This window comes from Chelonoidis abingdonii, chromosome 3 (genome assembly GCF_003597395.2).
Source record: "Chelonoidis abingdonii isolate Lonesome George chromosome 3, CheloAbing_2.0, whole genome shotgun sequence".
Taxonomy (NCBI): Eukaryota; Metazoa; Chordata; order Testudines; family Testudinidae; genus Chelonoidis; species Chelonoidis abingdonii.
In genome coordinates, this window is record NC_133771.1 from 42,402,873 (window position 1) to 42,422,479 (window position 19,607).

Below are 19,607 nucleotides of genomic sequence, written 5' to 3' on the forward strand. Positions count from 1 at the left end.
CTTCTACCCTTCCTTAGAATTGCAAACTCTATGATTTCATGATCACTTTCACCCAAACTTCCTTCTACTTTCAAATTCTCAACGAGTTCCTCCCTATTTGTTAAAATCAAGTCTAGAACAGCTTCCCCCCAGTAGCTTTTTCAACCTTCTGAAATAAAAAGTAGTCTACAATGCCATCCAGGAACTTATTGGATAGTCTGTGCCCCGCGGTGTTATTTTCCCAACATATATCTGGATAGTTGAAGTCTCCCATCACCACCAATATTTAAAGAAAAGAAATAAAAGTCCTATGCAACTAAGTAAAACTGAGGAAAAGTGCCCAAACAAGCCAAATGCAGAATCTGACTTATTTAAATACACTCCCCTCCCAAGGGGTTTATTTCCTTTTCCCTTAGATTTCTATTATCTGCCTTTCCCCCCTCCCACTCCTCAGGGTCTGTCATTATTTCCTGTTTTGACCTTGTGCCCATGTCTTACTCAGCTGAGGAGAAGTACGGCCTCTCCAACACCCCAGGATCAGTCAATAAGGCCTACCTGGATCTTGGCTCTGACTGAACACAGCTCTTGCTCCTCAGATATTCCCCTTTGTGAGCAACTGGTTGGGGAGAGGGCAGAAGGGCAGAGAGTGGGCATAGGTGATGGCGATGATCCTCTTTCTTGCTGGCCTAAGTAGCTGACCACTCATGAGGTCACAGTAAGCACAGCCTTTTCCAGAGCTGCAGAAATATATTTCCCACTGTAGCAAGAGCAGGGAAGAGGAGGAACTGCACTTCTAAGAGGTGTGTGTGTGTGAGGGACAGTACTAAAGGTGATTGTGTGGTGGCGAAAGCCGTGCCTATATGAACTCTCTTGTTTAGATTGTGAGATCCTTGGAGCAGGATCTTTTACTTCCTTGTCCAATTTATGGTGCTTAATAATGATTAACTCAATCAGTGAATAAATGTAGTGTTGTTGTTGTTGTTGTTCTTACATTTCCGAAGCAGTGAAAAAAAAGTAATACATTTTCATGTATATTAATTTGTCCTTGGCTGTTTTGAAAAGGTAGAGGATTTGACAGAAAACTCCTTCTATGAATTCAAAGTCGCTGCCACAAACCTTGCTGGTATAGGCTTTCCCTCAGATCCCAGTGAGCACTTTATGTGTAAAGCTTGGACCATGCCAGAACCTGGTAAGTCTATTAGTTCCTCATAATACTCAATTTAATGCAAATTCCTTGCAACACAGTCATTTTGAAATCCCAGAGTGAATATATAAAGAAGGTGTAATTTTCTTACAAGGGTTCCTGTCAAATTGCTTCAGTAGGATGTGTCTGATTTTCAAAAAGCTAAACTAGAAGTATACTAAATTTGCAGATACACTGTGAGTGGATGAGATAGCTCAGGTGATAAGAAGTGTGTCCCTACAAGGTTTGAATCAGACACTGATTGGTGGTGAACAAAAGTCATTGTCACTGGATGGCTGCTCAATGTCCTGTGTGAAATGAATTGATGCCATCAGTCAATTGCAAGTGAATTGATATCCATATCACAATAGACACCTTTACAGTTGCACCCATTACAGGCAGTCCCAACAAGTAGGTGATCTCTAATAAGGCAGTTTTTAAATAGGCTAACACAGGAAACAAGCCACTATTAGGAAGGCTATTGGCAGTGTCTAGCAAAGATGAAGGGAATGATCTAGATCCCACTGAAGTCAGGGTATGTCTGTGCTACAAAGAAACCACTGCACCAAGTCTCAAGCCCTAGTCAACTGACTCAGGCTCACAGGGCTCAGGCTGAGGGGCTGAAAATAGCAATTTAGATGTTCCTATTCGGGCTACAGCCCGGGCTCTGAGACTGTCTTCCCTTGCCAGTTTTCAGAACCCACGTGGGAATGTCTACACAGCCCTGCAGCCCAAGCCCCATAAGTCTGAATCAATTGACCTGGATTCTGACTCAGCACCATGTGTTTTTCTTTGCAGTATAGCCATACCCTTAGGGTATGTCTGCACTACAATAAAAGACCCATGGCACAACTGTGGCTGGCCTGGCTCAGCTGGTTCAGCTCAGGCTGCAGGTCTAAAAATTGCTGTGTAGATGTTCAGGCTTGAGCTGGAGCCCGGGCTCTGAAACCCTGTGTGTGTGTAGTGTGTAGTGTGTGTGTTGGGCGGGGATGTCTCTGAGCTCAGGCTCAAGCCTGTGCCTGAACATCGACATAGCAATTTTTAGCTCAGCAGCTGGAGTCAATTAGCCTGGACTCTGAAAATTGGTGCTATGGGTTTTTTATTGTAGTATAGGTGTACCCCTAGACCAGTGGTCCCCAACCTTTTCATCTGGCGCCCGCCAGATGAAGGACCATTGCGGCGGAGGAGCACTCACCAAAATGCCGCCAAAATTCGGTGGCATTTGGGTGGCGATGCCTCTCGATGACACCGCTTGTCGATGGCAAGTGGCATCATTGAGAGGCATCTCCGCTGAAATTCAGGGGCGACGCCTCTCGATGACATCACTTGTTGGTGACAAGCGTCATCGAGAGGCATCGCCGCCGAAATGCCGCTGAAATTTGGCGGCATTTCGGCAGGTGCTCTCCCAGGGTCCAGGATGCGGGCGCATTAAGATGCCTTCACGGGTGCCATGGTGCCTAGGGGCACGGCGTTGGGGGACCACTGCCCTAGACTCTTCCCATTGACCTCAGTGGGCATTGTGTTGAACCCTAAACAAATGCAGCGATAAAAGGCCCTATTTGTGGTCCTAACAGGACAGTGTTACGGCCCATTGGCAAAATATTGTGAGGAAACCTGCAGTTCTGCTCACCATTGTCCTCAAGCTTCAGGCTTCAAGACTGTTAATCACAAGCATTAAATTCACTTTTAAGAAATGTAAATGTGAAAATGTTACTGGTCCAAGATTCACAGATCACAAATGCTTAACCCGTGTAGGACTATAAAAAATAACTCTTCTTTGGTTCTTATTGGGGAGCATTCAGAGCAATAATTTTGACTCCAATTTTATTTAATATCAGGTTCTTTAGTGAAGGGCACATTTTGATGCCCTCATTCACATTAAGTAGCACCTTCCTTCATGAATGGTCCCATTGACTGCCTTACTGGATTAATTTTCTCTGGGAAAATTTAAACTGTTTTTCCTAAAACTGGATAAAAATTCTCCCTGACTTCAGCGTGGCTTGATGGGGTGTAAGTCAGAGGATAATATTTTGTTTCTTTTTATTTTATATATGAAAAATAACTTTGGACTGGAATGAAAAACATTTAGCTAAATTCTCCCTTGATTTATACAAATCCTAACTGTTGGTTTCTATGATATTGCAATGGCGTAAGTAAGAGAATTTGACCTGGTGTCCATTATCACATGTGAGATTTTTACATTCTTTTGTAAGTACTGAGGATCAAAGTGACATCAAGGGGTAGTTACTCTTCTGAATGGGCCAAGAACTGCACTGATTTACTCCCTCTGAAATCTTCCACAAAGTCAGTGGAATTATCAAGTGTGTGAACTAGGAAGGATTTTGCCGTTTTGAGTTTATATCTAAAAATAAAATAAAAGGTGTCTGCAGGAAACAAAGAGGAAATAGCATTCATTTCCATGATGAACGGCTTGACCTTTTGCGCTCCGCAGTCTGATTGCATTGTTCTCATTATGCAGTTAACTGAACAGGTGGTATTAAATTTCTTCCTGCTAGAAAAAAGGCTATTAAAATGTTCTCCAAACCTCTTTGAAAGTAGTGTTAGAAAATTGCTTAGCAACAACCAAAAGGAGGAAGTGTGATTTGAATTAAGATGGAGTGAGAGTCTGAGCCTTTTATGCTTATTTCATAAAGAAATTCCAGAAAAACGTACATGTCTACCACACACCTGTAATTGCTGTGGATATTGGAAGTGCTCTTATACATTATGAAACAGAAGTGAAGTTCTTCTACAGATAGGACAAAACCCAGTACAAGGTTTCCAGTGTGACTGACCAATTTCCATTCCAGTTTGTAGGGGAATAGCTGGTGTCCATTTTTTTCTGCAGATCCCCAATCTTAGGTATATCTGTGAGCCTCTATGAATTTACACTGTTAGCTAATGAATTATTCTACATGTATTAGAACAATGAAAGATCGCAATGTCTACTGTTAGTATAGAGTCCTCTTCATCAAGTCTCACATGACATTTTTCTTCCACCTTCTAAGACTTTAGCAAATACATCTGCCTATTGGAAATGTAATTAGAAGTGGCTCTAAAGACATTTATCTTGGGATTTTCAAAGGACCCTAAGACAGTTAGGAATCGAACTTCAACTCCTTTAGGCTCCTTTTGACAATCCCAGCATTACATTTACATGAGAAATCTCTTACTTGTACTCATTGGTCTGAAAGAGGTGCCCAGATTTATAAAGAAAACACACTGGCTAAATTTACAAATGGAATTGTATGACAAGGTTGCCTGAGACAGCAGGGGACTAGACTTGATGACCAAAGAGGTCCCTTCCAATCCTGTGTTTAGTATTTTATATCCAATGGAGAATCACCCTTTTGTTGCTCACTAATGATATCCTTATGCATGTCTGTAGAACCATATCACTATAGAATTTCATGCTGGTATTTATCATTATTGAAAGTCAGATGGAATGGAGAGAAACACTAATTTATTCAAAAGGACCTGTCTTTGTTCTGTGTTTTTGAATGATAGTTGTATACTATTGTAGCTTTGGTCTGTGTGATAGAAAACTGATGTGATTACTGTTTTGTACTCAGTTTTATTAACAGAGTTTGAACATTTTTATGTATAAAGAAATGTAAATTGTGTGGCACCAGAATAATTTTAGTGAAAGAAAAAGATGTGGTGGTGAGAATATAAGCCTTCAAGGTACAAAGACACAAAAACACTCATATATGGCTTACAGTGTCAGGAGAATTTGAGTGCTTACTATTTTAATAGTTCTTTGTCTAAATGTCCTCTTGAATTCCCTTCCTTCAGGGTGATCTATACCCGTCCTCAGACTGAAGAGTGATCTTCTGTCAATGCATATAGAGCAGGGGTCGGCAACCTCTGGCACACGGCTCGCCAGGGTAAGCACCCTGGCAGGCTGGGCCAGTTTGTTTACCTGTTGCGTCGGCAGGTTCGGCAGACTGCGGCTCCTTCTGGCTGCAGTTCGCTGTCCCAGGCCAATGGGGGTGGCGGGAAGCCACGGCCAGCACATCCCTTGCCCGCGCCGCTTCCTGCCACCCCTATTGGCCTGGAATGGCGAACCGCAGCCAGTTGAAGCTGCGGTCCGCCGAACCTGCCAATGCAGCAGGTAAACAAGCAAGCCCAACCTGCCAGGGTGCTTACCCTGGCTAGCCATGTGCCAGAGGTTGCCGACCCCTAACATAGAGCCTGATCCAAATCCCATTAAATACATGCAATATCTCTTACTGACTTTAGTGGGCTGTGGATCAGGCGAGTGGCTCCTGTTTCATGCTCACCAATAAAATAGAAACAATAAAACTGAAAACGGAAGTACTGATGCTTAATCACCGATTTGATTCCAAACTCAATGGAGCAGCCTCGAATTTGAAATAGTGAATTAAAATAGTAATAAAAAGTAGCACCTATCACTCCTCAGAATATTTTAGAGGGCATGGATTTTCCAGATGAATAATTTAACCTCAGAATGAAACTACTGGGGTCCAGATAACAATGTGCACTTTGGAATACTAACGTTACTCTTGAATAAGAGAGGTGGTGCCATATACAGCTTTCGTGAGCTGACATAGACATAGGCATTTTAACCTGGGAAAGGATAGCAATATATACAACTTCTTTTTCTAAAGGGGGAATTGAAACCAACCAACCAAAAATAAATAAATTGTACATTCCTCCCTAGTCCAAAAGAGCCAGGTTGTAAAATGTTATTAAGTTTGACTAATTTTTCAATATTCAAAATGTTTTAGGGCCTGCCTATGATCTGACATTCTGTGAAGTTAGGAATACGTCACTAGTACTTCTATGGAAAGCACCTGTGTACAGTGGTAACAGTCCCATTACCGGGTATTTTGTGGACTATAAGGAAGTAGATTCAGAAGAGTGGACCACCGCTAATGAAAAACAAATTTCACACTGTTACTTAAAGGTAACTCTTCATTTAGTAAAAGGTTGTTGTAGTTATTGTTGTTTCAATGAAAAAACAACCAAGCAAGAAAACTTGGAAGTGAAAACCTGGCCCCACTGAAGCTAATAGGAGTTTTACCATTGACTTCAATGGAGCAGGATATCACCTTTGGACTTCTGCTAACAAATTCTTATTACTCAATTATAGAAATTTATGTATTTAACACAAACTTCACTCTATGTCCTTTTCAAGGTCAATGACTTACATGAAGGCAAAACCTATGTTTTCAAAGTCCGTGCAGTGAATAAAGCTGGTATAGGCAAATCATCTGATATTTCTGAGCCAGTGCTTATCGAGGCAAGACCAGGTATGAACTAAATTATGTTATCTCCCATACACAAAATGTAGATATAATTTAGAAAATGGTGTAAACATTACTGTAGCAGAAATAAGCATTCCAGGAATTCAGGATAGAATAGTGGAAGTACTGAAAAACTTGTCAGTTTGATCTGAGATAACTATATCAGCAGATATGGTTATCAAAGTATTGGCAGTGTGTCCTTGTACTTTCTTTTACTTACTGAGGGAAATACCTGGATTACTACAAATTCTGAGATTAGCTAACTGTAAATCTGATTTAGTTAGTTAAAGCAACTGGAAAGTTTTTAAGCACTGCCTTATCTGTTAAATCTAATTATGAACAAGACATTTACAACAACCACTATTAGTACTAACTACTGTGGTAGGTGTTGAAAGGACATGTATTATATACAAGTGTATTAAAAAAAAAACATTTTGTTACCATGTTGCTAAATAATTAATAAGGCCACATTTTGCCACCCTTATTCACACTGAGTAGTACTCCACAACTAGTCTTGCTGATTTCAGTGAGTCTGCTCATACAGTAAAGTATTGCCTAATTTGAGCATGAGAGGCATAACCTGGCACACTGATTAACACTGTGAGAATTTTTAAATAATTTAGTTTGTTACAATTTATGTTACTAGTTTATTTTTAAAGTTTACAGTTTTATTTCATAGCTTAGTATCACTAAGCACCCATTATTTTTAGATTTCTGTTTTTTTGTACATTATAAGGAACAGCAAATCACTTCAATGCATGCTTAAATTTAGGAATGTGCTGAAGTCCGTCTCTATTCAGCAATGTATTTAAGCAAATGGTTGACACATTGCTGAAGAAGAATGGATTTAAGTATGTGCTTAAGTGCTTTGCTGAGCTGGGGCCTTGAAGAATAAATGCTGTTTCTTGACTGCTGTGTTTATGAATTGATTCTTAATTTTCAGGAACCAAGGAAATTACTGCAGATGTGGATGAAGAAGGTAATATTTACCTAGCTTTTGATTGCCCAGAAGTTACAGACGCATCAGATTTTACTTGGTGTAAATCCTATGAAGAGATTACTGATCTTGATAAGTTTAATGTTGAAACAACTGGAGAGCAGTAAGTTTTGCAACCCTGTATAAAGGCACTAGAAGTTTGTTCTTGTAAAACTTTGCCCACTTGTGACAAATCCACTAACTGTATATATATATTTTTTAATGATTTCTTTAGTTCTAAGTTGTACTTCAAAAATCCTGATAAAATGGATTTGGGAACCTATTCTGTAGCTGTTAGTGACACAGATGGCATCTCATCCAGCTTTAAAATGGATGAGAAAGGTAAGAGCACTATTATTTAAGCACTGCCTCTCTTTATGTGTAGCACTATATTAAGAAAACGAGATGTACAAGCAAAATAGATAATTTCATAAGATGTTACTTACTGTTCATGACACTAAAGTACCTATTCTATTTTGTGCAGAAGAACAAGATAAATATGCACGAACAGGCATTTTGGGAGTGGCTGTCTATTTTCCTGGTTGGCATACAAAGGAAATTTCAGCATTGTGTACTTAAGGAAATAGTATATTTAAAAAGAATGAACAGGATCGGGTACACAGTATTAATTTTCAAATTTACGTTATGCTAGGATGCAATAAATCTGCAAGAAACAAAACAAAAAAAATTAGCAACAAAAATCTAGGTAGTTTCAATTGCTCTGCATTCAGTTAACTTTGGAAATCAATTAGCTGCATGCACTATTTTGTAAATGTATGTCCTAATTCTACAGTTAACTGCTCTGAAAATAGGTCCATAGTATGTTCTTATTAACTTGTGTAGTGGCTAATTAACCTAAGCTCTAAGTCACTTTGGGATAGTGTATGGGATTTAATAGTTTGAAAAATACAGATACAACTCTGGAGTTAAATGTATAAACTAGGTTGTAAGTCTAAGATGCAGAATTGTGATGGGAAGGAAGGAGGAAGAATATATATTAGGTTGACAGCAGTGGCTCAGATATTGGGCCAAATTCTCCTCTCAGTTACCTTGATGTAAATCTAGAGTAGCTATGCTCTACTCACTGGGGTTGCCATTATTTAGTGTGCCCATCCCATCCAAGGGAGCTGGGAGGTGAGGGTATTGGAAGAGGTTCACTTGTTACGTTTTTAGCAAAGGTCACACCATAGTCTCCTCCAGTGATCTCCTCCTGGCAGTTGTTGTGTACTTATAGGCTGGTGATTCTGGCTCACCCTTCCGTCACCCTTTTAGTGCCTTAGCATAAAGATGCCATCAGCAGCTTCAGACAGCTTGGCTGTTGTCCTCTCAAATCACATTGTATTTTACGGCTGCTCTTGTGAGGTGCATCATATATAGACTCAGCATAATTTGGCCCTAGTCTCGTCCTACTTTAAGGCAGCTCTGCTATTCAGGAACTTTCCTACTCGATTATATTTTTTTATTCAAAAGCTACATTCTTCTCTTTCTTCAAATATCTGCGCTACTTTCTGAATAACTGATTCATAATGATCTTGAGACTATCCCAAACCCTCCATTTTACAGCTTTCAATTATTGTCACACTAATGTATAAACTTTCTTTTAAGCATCTAAAGCTGATCCAAAGCTCACAGGATTCAACTGTACTTAATCATTTCCTCTTGTCTTTGTATTATCTGTAAATTTTGAAACGATGCACCTAGTTTCATCCTCCAAGTCCCTACCAGTAATAAATATGTTAAGTAGGATTAGTCCCAGCTAAGTGGAACCTAGCCTGGTACACAATCTTCATAAGGATTTATTGCTAATTGAACCTTTCCTACCAACCAGCTCTCAATCTAGCTGTCTTAGCAAAAAATCTTTTGGAAATGATTCTTCAGTGAGCCGGGTCCGCAGATAAAGAGGGTGTTAGATGCAGGTTAGATGCACATTTCCTATATATCTTTAGTGTAAATCCCAGAGAAAATCTAAAATGAGTTTTAGCTCCATGCTTACATTCTCATACATTTTAAATATGAAAATTTACTAAATCCATGGACCAGAATATTAAGTTTTTCCTGTAATCTTAAATTTAGCTTTTGAGACCTGAATTTTCAGAGGCTTTTGGAGTATTTTTCCCACAAGCCATAAGCAGATTATTTATGCATCGATACTGATTTGTACACTGTTTTAACAGTTGCATTTTGACTCTGTCAGAATAAATTAATACGTGAAACTTTTTAATAATTTCAGAGCTTGAACGTCTGAAGACACTAAGCCATGATATAAAGAACCCAAGTAAGTAGAACTTCTGAATTTAATAGACAGTTTATGAAATAATATAATTACACACTGATGGTTGTGCTCCCCAAGGAGTCCTCTTAAGACAATGACAGTCTTGTTTTTGACAGCAAAATTTGCTTGCTTCTCTTTTGATTAATTTAAAACAAATATTAGCTCTTATCTGAGAGCAATCTCCATCACTCAAGAGTCTTTTGATGTTTGTCCATGTTTAATAATGGCGGGGTGTCTATTATGCAAAATCCTCAAACATTGCATTAAGGATGTAGTGGAGATTGTGCTCTGACTCCTAGAAAGAAGCTTTACTGTACCCTTCTGATGCATTTTAGAATTTTGCTTTTTATTCTTCTCTTCTTGCTCACAAGGGTTCTTGCATTATTGACTTTTGCTTGCTTTTATTCTTGTAGCAATTCCTCTGAAATCAGAATTAGCTTATGAGATGTTTGATAAAGGAGAGGTTCGTTTCTGGGTTCAAGCTGAGAGTTTGTCACCAAATGCCAGCTTCAGATTTGTTGTCAATGATAAAGAAGTTGTAAACAGTGATGTAAGTACATATGGAAGGCTATAGTTGCTTTTATGTCACTTTTGCATGTGAATTTCTTACATCTGCATTGTCTACAATATTATTAATGTTGATATGTTGGTAGTGCCTGGAAGGAATGCCATTGTGCTAAGTACTATATACACATCTCATAAAGTGACAGGCCCTGCCCCCAAAGAGCTTATAAGTTAAGCATATTATGAGATATGGAAGCTAGGGATAAATGGACAAACAAGTGATGGGGAGAACAAGATAACACTGAAGTAACCATACTTGGTATAATAAGCACCAGTCATGGTACACCTACTGCTCAGCCATTGCCAAATATTTTGTAGGCCTCACAGCACAATTGAGATTTAAGAAGGGATTTGAAGGAGGACAATGTGGTAGATGTGCAGGTTTTTATGGGGAGCTCTTCCCATATGTTGGAATTTTTATTATTTATGCAGAGTATTATCACAACACTAACTTAACCATAAATTCCTCTATTAAATCCAAAGCTGAATGTTATTTACAATTGCTCTAAACATGCCTAAAAATCTAGATAATAAACAATTTACTACATCAGACCAGTAACAGGACATTTATAAGCATTTAATCAAGATGCTGAAAAACAGGCTAAACCCCAGTGTACTTAGACCCATACTGGTTGGCTCCATCTTGATTAGGCAGGTGTCAGCAAAGAGTCCTTTCAGAGTTTACTTTTTTATACCCTTTAACATTGCCAATTGTCAGACCTTAGCTAAGCACAGATTAAGCAATATTTTATAACACATGAAACAAACTCATATAACAGGTTATTTATTGCACCTGAGACCCAGTTTACCCTGGTTTTATTTCTATTACTTCAGCCCAAACATTAAATAAGATAACAGTGGTATTTTGAAGGGTCACTATATATTTAAAACCACAATTCTTCTTTCTCATGATATCATTCTTTTTGGTCACGTCCTTCGAGCCTATTGCTAATATCCTAACTCAATTTAAAACCACAGTTTACTCAAATCTAAGGTGGGGCTAAATTCCTACACCAGGCATAAGAGGCAGCATGGGAGAATGCTGCAAAGTGCTTGAGGGAAAACTGGACTAGTGGGTAATGAAGGCTGGCATTGTTGGCGGAGTTGAGGCTTTCTTCATCTTTTTATTTTCTATAATCAAAGTGTAAATTGGAAGGAATGTGTCTTTAAAAACAAACATGAGGCAAGATGAATGACTATACAACAGTGATGGGAAAATGTCAAAGGTCTGGAGTTTGAATTTGTATAAACATCCAAACTGTACAGTAGAAGCTTATCCTAACCATCTGAGATGGAAATATCTGCCTAGGTGTTTGAAGGCCTAATGGAACTTCCACTGAAGTCAGTGGTAAAATTCCCATTGACTTTTTGAGGAAGTTTGATTGGACCCTTGAGCAATTTAAAGCTCCCATCACCTTAGTATAGTTAGAACAGCCTTTCCCTGAGCTGTCCCCATTTTCCCATTTCTGCTGTTGGTCCTGTCCAAAAATACCATAAGAACAGTTTTTTTTTTCCTGTGTTTTGGCATTGCCAGTTTCAATCAGAACCTGGAAGCACAACTTAGGTGAACTTTTCAAACCTTAAAGGCCCATTTTGAATTAGGTTCTATAAATGGATACAGATTTGGGGGATGGGGGCAGGGGGCAGAAGGGGTCTCTTTGTTTCATCTGTTTGCCATAGTATGTAATATATCTGCCACTTGCCTCTAACTGTGGATTGCCTACATGTGAACATGTCAGTGTGCTACAGTATTTTGACTGTCGCATAAGCACAACTTTCCAGCTGAGGTGCTTCTGTTAGCAGCAAATTGTATGTTTCCGCTTGTATAAATAGGTACAGACATTGGGCCAAGTCATGGATTTCTTATTCACATGGATACTCTCAATGGCTTCAACAAGATGTCGCATGTATTTTAAATTTGGAGGCTAGATTGGGAGTGGCCCCTGCATGGCTGCCGGGTCACAGAAGGGTAATGCAGGAGCTTCCCCTACCTTTGCACTGCTGCACTAAGACCATTCACTGCAGTGGACCTTGTAAAGGGATCAGGGAAGCATAAGGATAAGGCAGAGTCATGCTCTTCTGCCCCCAATCCCCCTGCACCATCAGGTCACGGTGCAAGGCTAGCACACCGGGAGGAGCACATTGCTCACCCTCTGCACATAAAGAGCAGCATTCGGAGAGTCTGTACCTATCTGCCACACAACCCGCGCCCCCAGTAATCTATCCGGGGCGGGGTAACTTCATTCTGCTCCCTGAGCATGGCTATGACTTCAAAGCGATTAATCTGTTTGTTAGGTCATAGAAAACATTTTTGATCAGAGAAGTTTGTCTGCATTTTTTGCAAACCCTGGAGAGCAAAGAGCATTCCCCTGGATTACATATTGACAGGATTAAGAGGGAATATGTCTCTGTTAGAATTATAAATTTCTTTCCCCCTTATAGTTTTTCTTGAGAAGTAATAAACTTTAACATTGAAAACATGAATAAAAGATTACTAGCATCTATTGAAGTTTCAGTATTCTGGATTTGGAACTCTTTACAGAACTGATTCATCTATCTTTAGTGTGCATCTGTTTTGAAAGCATTGACATCATAGATAGCCTCTTGCAGTCGAGCTGTATTATTTCATCATTTTAATTAGTAATCCACAGGTGACATTTACTTGTGGCGATTGATGATATTTTTGTGGAAAGTCACATAAAAGCCTTGTATTTATGGTACCCATAAAATCATTGAACTTCATCTTGCTGCATAATGGCAATAGCTAGAAGCCTAATTATTTTCCAAAACCTGCCTAGAGACTGGACTGCAGTCAGTGAACATGTTCAATAGACCATTGTGCTGGTGAGACTGTAGTTTGATTCTTGTCATTAATGACAATGAAATAACTTTCTTCTGGGCCCTAATTGGGAACACTTCTTTTGGTCTCACTTCTGAAAGATGTTTGAAATATAGTAATGTGAAAATGGAATTAACTGGCACTGTTCAGCCTGTTTAGTCATTTTAATCTTCCTCTCTGTGCCCAAAAGTAAGAAATATAACAAATTCAAGAAGCAAGAAAAAGGACAAGATTGAACCTTTGTATTTTCCCCCTTCTAATTTCCTTTCTACTGCTGGAAACACCAATTTAGTTTTCTCTCTTGGGTCTGTTTCTGTACCATTGAAGTCAATGGGTATTTAGTTGCACTGCTTGATACTTAATTTAATGCATTACATGTAGCTTCTTTTCATTTCCCACACAAACCCCTCTCTTTAATCATCATGGCCACCAACTCTTTTGTACCATCTTTTCCGACAAACTTTGATTACATATGCCAATGTCCTGTTTAATGTGGTGATTTAGCCAATTCTCCTTTACCCTGTGATATTACTTTACTATGTATGTTCAAAGAAAGATGTAAACATCCAGATGTTATGACCATCGCTTCATTGTAATTATGTGCAAACAATGTACATAATCTCTTTTCTGTATTTCATTTCATTAATAAATACTGTAGTTATACTGGTTCTTTCTTTACTTCTCCGTTCCTTATTTTTCTTTTCCTTACATACATTTGATAGTTGTTTCCTTGATATTTTAAATTAAACTTTTAGATTTCAGTACCAATAATCTATTTTTCAAAATGGCCTCTTGTCCTTAACAAGTAAAGGCCCAATCCTGCTAACTCTTCTTGACACAAGCTGTTGTTATTGATACTAGTAGGCACGTTGACTTCAGTGGAACTTTTCACATAAGTAAGGGCCTTCTATGGGAAATTAAATCTGAACCCATCTTTCTTTTCTATTTCTGTTAGCAACTCTTCTATCCTTTCTGTTCCTCAGGATTCTGTAATTTGTAAATCTTGCTCTCTTTCTCACTCCACATCAAACCCACAATTTTTTTTCTCAATGGTATGTTCAAGATCATCTTGACTACTGCAACCTCTTCCCATCATGCCTGTGATCCTTGCACCTTACCTGTTTTCAATCCATCCAAAACACTGACACAAAATCATCTCCCTCACTTGTTGCTCCAAACTTGTCCAGCTCTCTTTAGGTTCCTTCATATTGTTTGGCACTAGTTGACTCCCCTTTCATTAATGTGCTTTGCATGCCTGTTTGTTTATTTTTTTGCATCTCATTTTATCTGCAATAACTTTTTTTTTTGTTTCATATTAAATAATGTAGCTTCTTATTTTTCTTCATTTATTGCATTTATAATGTTCATATTTTCAATTTTCCTCTTTATTTTTAGATCTTTACTTTCTTTATTGTATGCAATGTTCTTATTATTGTTTATATTTTTAAGATCTGTTTCTGTGAGCCACTTGATTCCACTGGAAGTTGAAAGCTCAGCACTTTACCACAACATACCATAAATATATCCCTTGTATAATTTGTACTTTTGCATATGTCAGTGATGATCAGTAAAAATACAGGGTCTAATACTGCTCCCATTCAGTATTAAAAGGCCCTTCCATTTAACTGGACCAGGATCAGTCCCATAATGAGTGTAATGTAATATCTAATCTGTAGTAGGGTACATCTGTACTGCAATCATGGGGCATGATAGTATCTTGAATAGACATGTCTGAGCTTGCTTTAATTTAGCGAGCTCAGGTACTGTAACTGTGAAGCCATGGCCATGTATGCTTCAAGCCCACCTGGAACCCGCTATACATACTTCCATTTGCTTCGCTGCTCTGGTACCCGAGCTAGATGGATTAAATCTAGCTAGAATTTGTCCACTTGAGCTGCAGTCACAACTTGTGATTGATTGCAATATAGACATACCGTTAATCTCACGTGCACAGTTTTCTTTCCAAAACGATGCCGTTTTGTTTCCTTTCTCACATTTTTCTTTGCGGCCTATGGAGGAGTTCACTCACTGCCTCCTTGTGGCCAGTTGTAGCATAGCAGCTCTTTTCCCATCTGATAGTTCCCTGCAGACCATTGCTTTTACACTGCAGTGGTGTCTTTTCCTGTAACTGAACCCTCTGGCCAGGTCATGATTTAGTCCATCCCTTCTGGAGTATCAGAAAAATCCTACAAAAAAAAAAGTCCAAGACTTTGTATCAGACCTTTGGCTCTGACTGTGGGCCTTGTGTTCTTCAGTGTCTTTTCTCAGGGCTCTTTGTTATCCTTGTCCCCTTCTTAAGTGCTTCATGCTAGCTTTCCGGTGGCTGGTAGGGGAACCCAGGGCTTCCCACTGCATGGAGTTCAAGCCCAGGGACCCTATAACCAACAGCCAAGTTCTACTGTTTGGATTGGTTATAGTAGATCTGTCTACAGTATGAAGATATTTCTTGTAACCTCAACCTTCCAGCTGGCCTCAGTAGAACTCTACTCAGGAATAAAGCTCCATGCTGGTAGATATCTTTGCAGGACTGAAGCCAATAGTAGACTTAGTAGTATCCGCTCTGTGGGCCAGCTACTCATTCACATGAACCCAGCATGGTCCATTACATTAGGATTTTTCAGTTGAGAAAAAGGACTTTTATGATTATTAAACATTAATATCATAGTAGCAGATAGGCCCCATTGTGCTGGGTACTGTACAAAAACAGATAAAGAGACAGCCCTTGCCCCAGAAAGCTTCATAGTAAGAGGTGAAGGATAGGCGACTGGGACATAAAATCAGCAAATGAATACGGTGATGACTGATATGTTAGGGAATTATAAATAACTTGCACTACACATCTTATTGTGTAGCTATACTTACCTACTGTAATGCTTATGTAATTTCAGCGCCATAGAATTAAGTGTGACTATTCAAATGGCATTATTGAGATGCTGATGGACCAATTTACAATTGAAAATGAAGGTACTTACACTGTACAAATTGAAGATGGAAATGCCAAGAACCAGTCTTCATTAGTTCTCATTGGAGATGGTAAGTTCTCTGAAACATTTGGCTCAGCCTATGAAAAATAATGCACTTCAATTATTCTTTTGAGTTCTTCAGCAACTAACTTCTTGTTTAACACTTTTCTTCTATTAATTTAGCATTCAAGGCTGTGTTGGCTGAGGCTGAGCTCCAGAGAAAGGAGTATCTCAGGAAACAAGGTAAGAGGAAGGGCTGGTGACTTAAGGCTTAATTGTTGCAGCTAACGGAGCACCTCTTGTGAATGAGTGTCCTCAACTCCCTTTGACATCAGTAGGAGTTGAGAACACTGAGCATCATGCAGGAGATACTGAACGCTTTGCACAAGGGGGAATCTTATTTCCCAAGAAGTCTGTATTACACACAGTTGTACACACTATCTGAAACCATAATTATGCTTTCTTAGGGTCATTTACTTCTCTCAGTTTGTGACAGAACTTCCACTATATGATGTGCACATGAGTAGGTAAAGTTGGGGACCTTACAAGAAGTTATCTTCTGATTTAACTGGTGAGGGATCCTACTGTAGGCTCTGTCTGATCCAGCAAAGCATTTCAATATGTGCTTAATTTTAAGCATGCAAGTAGTTCCATTGATATCATTGATCAGAAACTCTGTGTGTGTGTGTGGGGGGGGGGGGCGGGAAATTCACACTTGCAAAGTATAGTGTCAGATTCATCCTGTAGTCCCTGTATAGACAAAAATCCAACAAAGAATAGAGGACTGGGCCCCAAATATGCACCTATTTATTCTCTTTGTATAAAGTTCAGTCTAAATTTTTATTACAATTCAAATCAAGAATAATTTTTGCAGTTCAAGGAAAGTAGTATCTAGTTAGATGTCTAATTCAGAATACATAGCTGCTAAATCCTTCTTTTAAAATTATTTTCATTCTAGTTATAACGTATAATTATAATTTATCAAGCATATGTTATTTAGAATGTTTAAAAAAATATTGCTTATTTTATTTGCTCCAAACTTTGCATAAGTACCTTTGCATAAGTACTAATCTCAGGACACCAGCTAGCAGAATCACAAAAATTAGAGATGGCAAAAATTTATTAGTTCATCCTGTTATCTCTGTGCTAATCCACCTATTTTTATTGATCTCCCCAGTACATCTGCATAAATAATGTAATTTTGTATTTTCTGTGTTGGTTTATTTATAGTCTTATGAATGAAGATACAAAATATTCCCTTCAATGCACAAGCTCAGAGGATTTTTTCCTGTGAAGAGCTAAGCACTGTCAACCCTCAGTGACTTCAGTGGAAGTTGTAGGGACTCAACTCCTCATAGGATCAGACATTAAATTTATGTTGTTAGGTCCTGATCTTGCAAACACTTAAACATATGCATAACTTTACTCACATGAGTCATCCCACTGACTTCAAAGCGACTGTGCCTGTCAGGACAGCTACTCATGGCATGCCTGTTTGCAGGATTGGAGTAGGTTATGGGGGAGCACAAGTAGTTCAGATTTCTCTTTGGTAATATTAGAACATTATTTAAATAATGTTTCATTTAATGTAATTTGGAAAATTGTTTTGTCAGGGATTTTTACTTTCAACATTTAATTGGGTGAGCATTTTGAGACAATTGTTTATTCTCCAATTCCCTCTCCATTAAATATTTCATTTGGATATTTGTTGGTAACCCTATTCTATCTCTTTCCTATGCTTAATTGGCAACCAGGTAATATCAAATTTAGTGACTTTATTGGTCTCTGTAAGCCGGTTGGGCCGGGGCTCGTCCCCCTCAGGCGCGGCGGGGAGCCAGGTGCCTCCTTACACCCAGCAGTTCGTGGAGTCCAAACCCCTCGGCCGGGGTTGAGGGAATAAAGAGTCTGTAAACAAGGCAGAGTCCCGGCCCACCAACGGGGCGGATAAGCACACAGTCTATAAGCCCAGGCCCTTGGGCAGGGTGGGACAGTAAATAGTTCGTGCTCAGCTCCTTCAGCAAGGGGCTGGGCAAACACAGTATCCATGCCCAGCCCCTGGGGCAGGGCGGGGCAGTCAATAGTTCAGGCTCAGCTCCTTCAGCAAGAGGCTGAGCAAACACAGTACAAACAGTGAATCTATACAGAGAGCCTCCTCAGGCCAGGGAGAGGGGGAATCTGCCACCCTTGGACGGGTGGCAGGGGGGACGCAGGCCCTCCCACTCCACTGCGTCCCAGCCTGGGGCCCTAGCAGCGACAAGGGCTCGCTGCAGTCAGTGAGGAATCCTGGCCGCAACACACTGACATTGGTTCAGGGTCCTCTGAAACCAGACTGGGGTCGGCTATCCCTGGGCCACTTCCACTTTCCCCCTCTCCAGGTACCTGTCCTCTGCTGGCGTTGTCCGGCGGGTCCCAGACCATGGGTTCCTCTGGATACTGGGTGGTGGGATGCTCTGGCAGTTCCTCTGGATAGCGAGCGCAGGGCAGGTCAGGCGGTGGTCCTCCGGATACCGGGCATGGGGCAGGCCCGGCCAGCTTTCCTCCGGATACTGGGCACGAGGCAGGTCTGGCCAGCACTCCTCCGGGTAGTGAGCACAGGGCAGGCTGGGCCCAGCGGGAGCTTGGGCCTCAGCGTCTGTCCTCTTCAGCAGCCTGCCGCCAACTGAGCGCTGGGGCCGGGCTTTTATACTTCCTGTCCCTCCCCTTGACTTCCGGGGGCGGGGACAGGCAGAGGTGGCTCCGCCCACTGAGGTACCTGTTCTGGCTCCTCCCCCTCAGGCGCAGCGGGGAGCCAGGGCACCTCCTTACAGTCTCACTCAGTAAACTGTAGTGCATTTGGGAATGGTACATCTCCCTTCAGCTGCAAACTAAGACGGGACCCACAGTTTTTTTTTCCCTTCTGTACCTCACATCAATAAGACAAACACTCATTGAAAGGTTTCTTCTTTAGGAAATATGTAGTTCATGAACAATTGGGTCCTGGATCTACTTTCCCCTGCTCATACTGAAGTGAGAAGTGTTCCCTTGTCGATTCCATAACACGTGTTTTAAATTCATTTTGTTTCCCAGGTCCTCATTTTCTGGAGTATTTATACTGGGAAGTTACAGAAGATTGTGAGGTTTTACTTGTTTGTAAGGTGAGAAAATATATTTGGAAACATTTTCCAGGCAGTTTAATAAAATCTCACAATAATATGTAGAAGATGCATTTTTAAACATTATTTGTTTTTAATAGTGAGTTTAGCAAACAAACATTTCTTGTATGAATTTAGATGACAAAACAGGACTTTTCATATTTGTAGTCAATGATTTTGAAAAAGTAACATCTTAATTTCGAAGTAATGTATATGGAGTTCTGAGAAAGCTCTTACAGTCATTAATTGTACTTACATGCTATCCTAGGAGGCTTTACTATTCTAGTTGCTTTACTTTTTATAAGAACTCATAATGAGAGGAATGAATAATTAAAAGGATTTAATTTGGGAAGCATTAAACTCAGGATGTTCACTGCTTTTTGAGCAGTGCAGACACTTTTGTATTAGTTTTAACTACTCATTTTTAATA

The 19,607-nt window shown here is 39.8% G+C and overlaps 1 protein-coding gene across 1 annotated transcript in view; it reads left to right on the forward strand.

Moving 5' to 3' along the window:
- The window catches only part of MYOM2 (myomesin 2), a 116,174-nt gene that overhangs the window by 64,844 nt on the left and 31,723 nt on the right, over nucleotides 1-19,607 (forward strand). Inside the window, exons 19-28 of the mRNA XM_032777054.2 lie at nucleotides 1,042-1,168; nucleotides 5,914-6,092; nucleotides 6,324-6,438; nucleotides 7,376-7,532; nucleotides 7,644-7,750; nucleotides 9,639-9,683; nucleotides 10,094-10,230; nucleotides 15,972-16,116; nucleotides 16,230-16,289; nucleotides 19,113-19,180. Of these exons, the coding sequence (XP_032632945.1) occupies nucleotides 1,042-1,168; nucleotides 5,914-6,092; nucleotides 6,324-6,438; nucleotides 7,376-7,532; nucleotides 7,644-7,750; nucleotides 9,639-9,683; nucleotides 10,094-10,230; nucleotides 15,972-16,116; nucleotides 16,230-16,289; nucleotides 19,113-19,180 (1,140 nt within the window). The remainder of the gene's footprint in view (nucleotides 1-1,041; nucleotides 1,169-5,913; nucleotides 6,093-6,323; nucleotides 6,439-7,375; nucleotides 7,533-7,643; nucleotides 7,751-9,638; nucleotides 9,684-10,093; nucleotides 10,231-15,971; nucleotides 16,117-16,229; nucleotides 16,290-19,112; nucleotides 19,181-19,607) is intronic.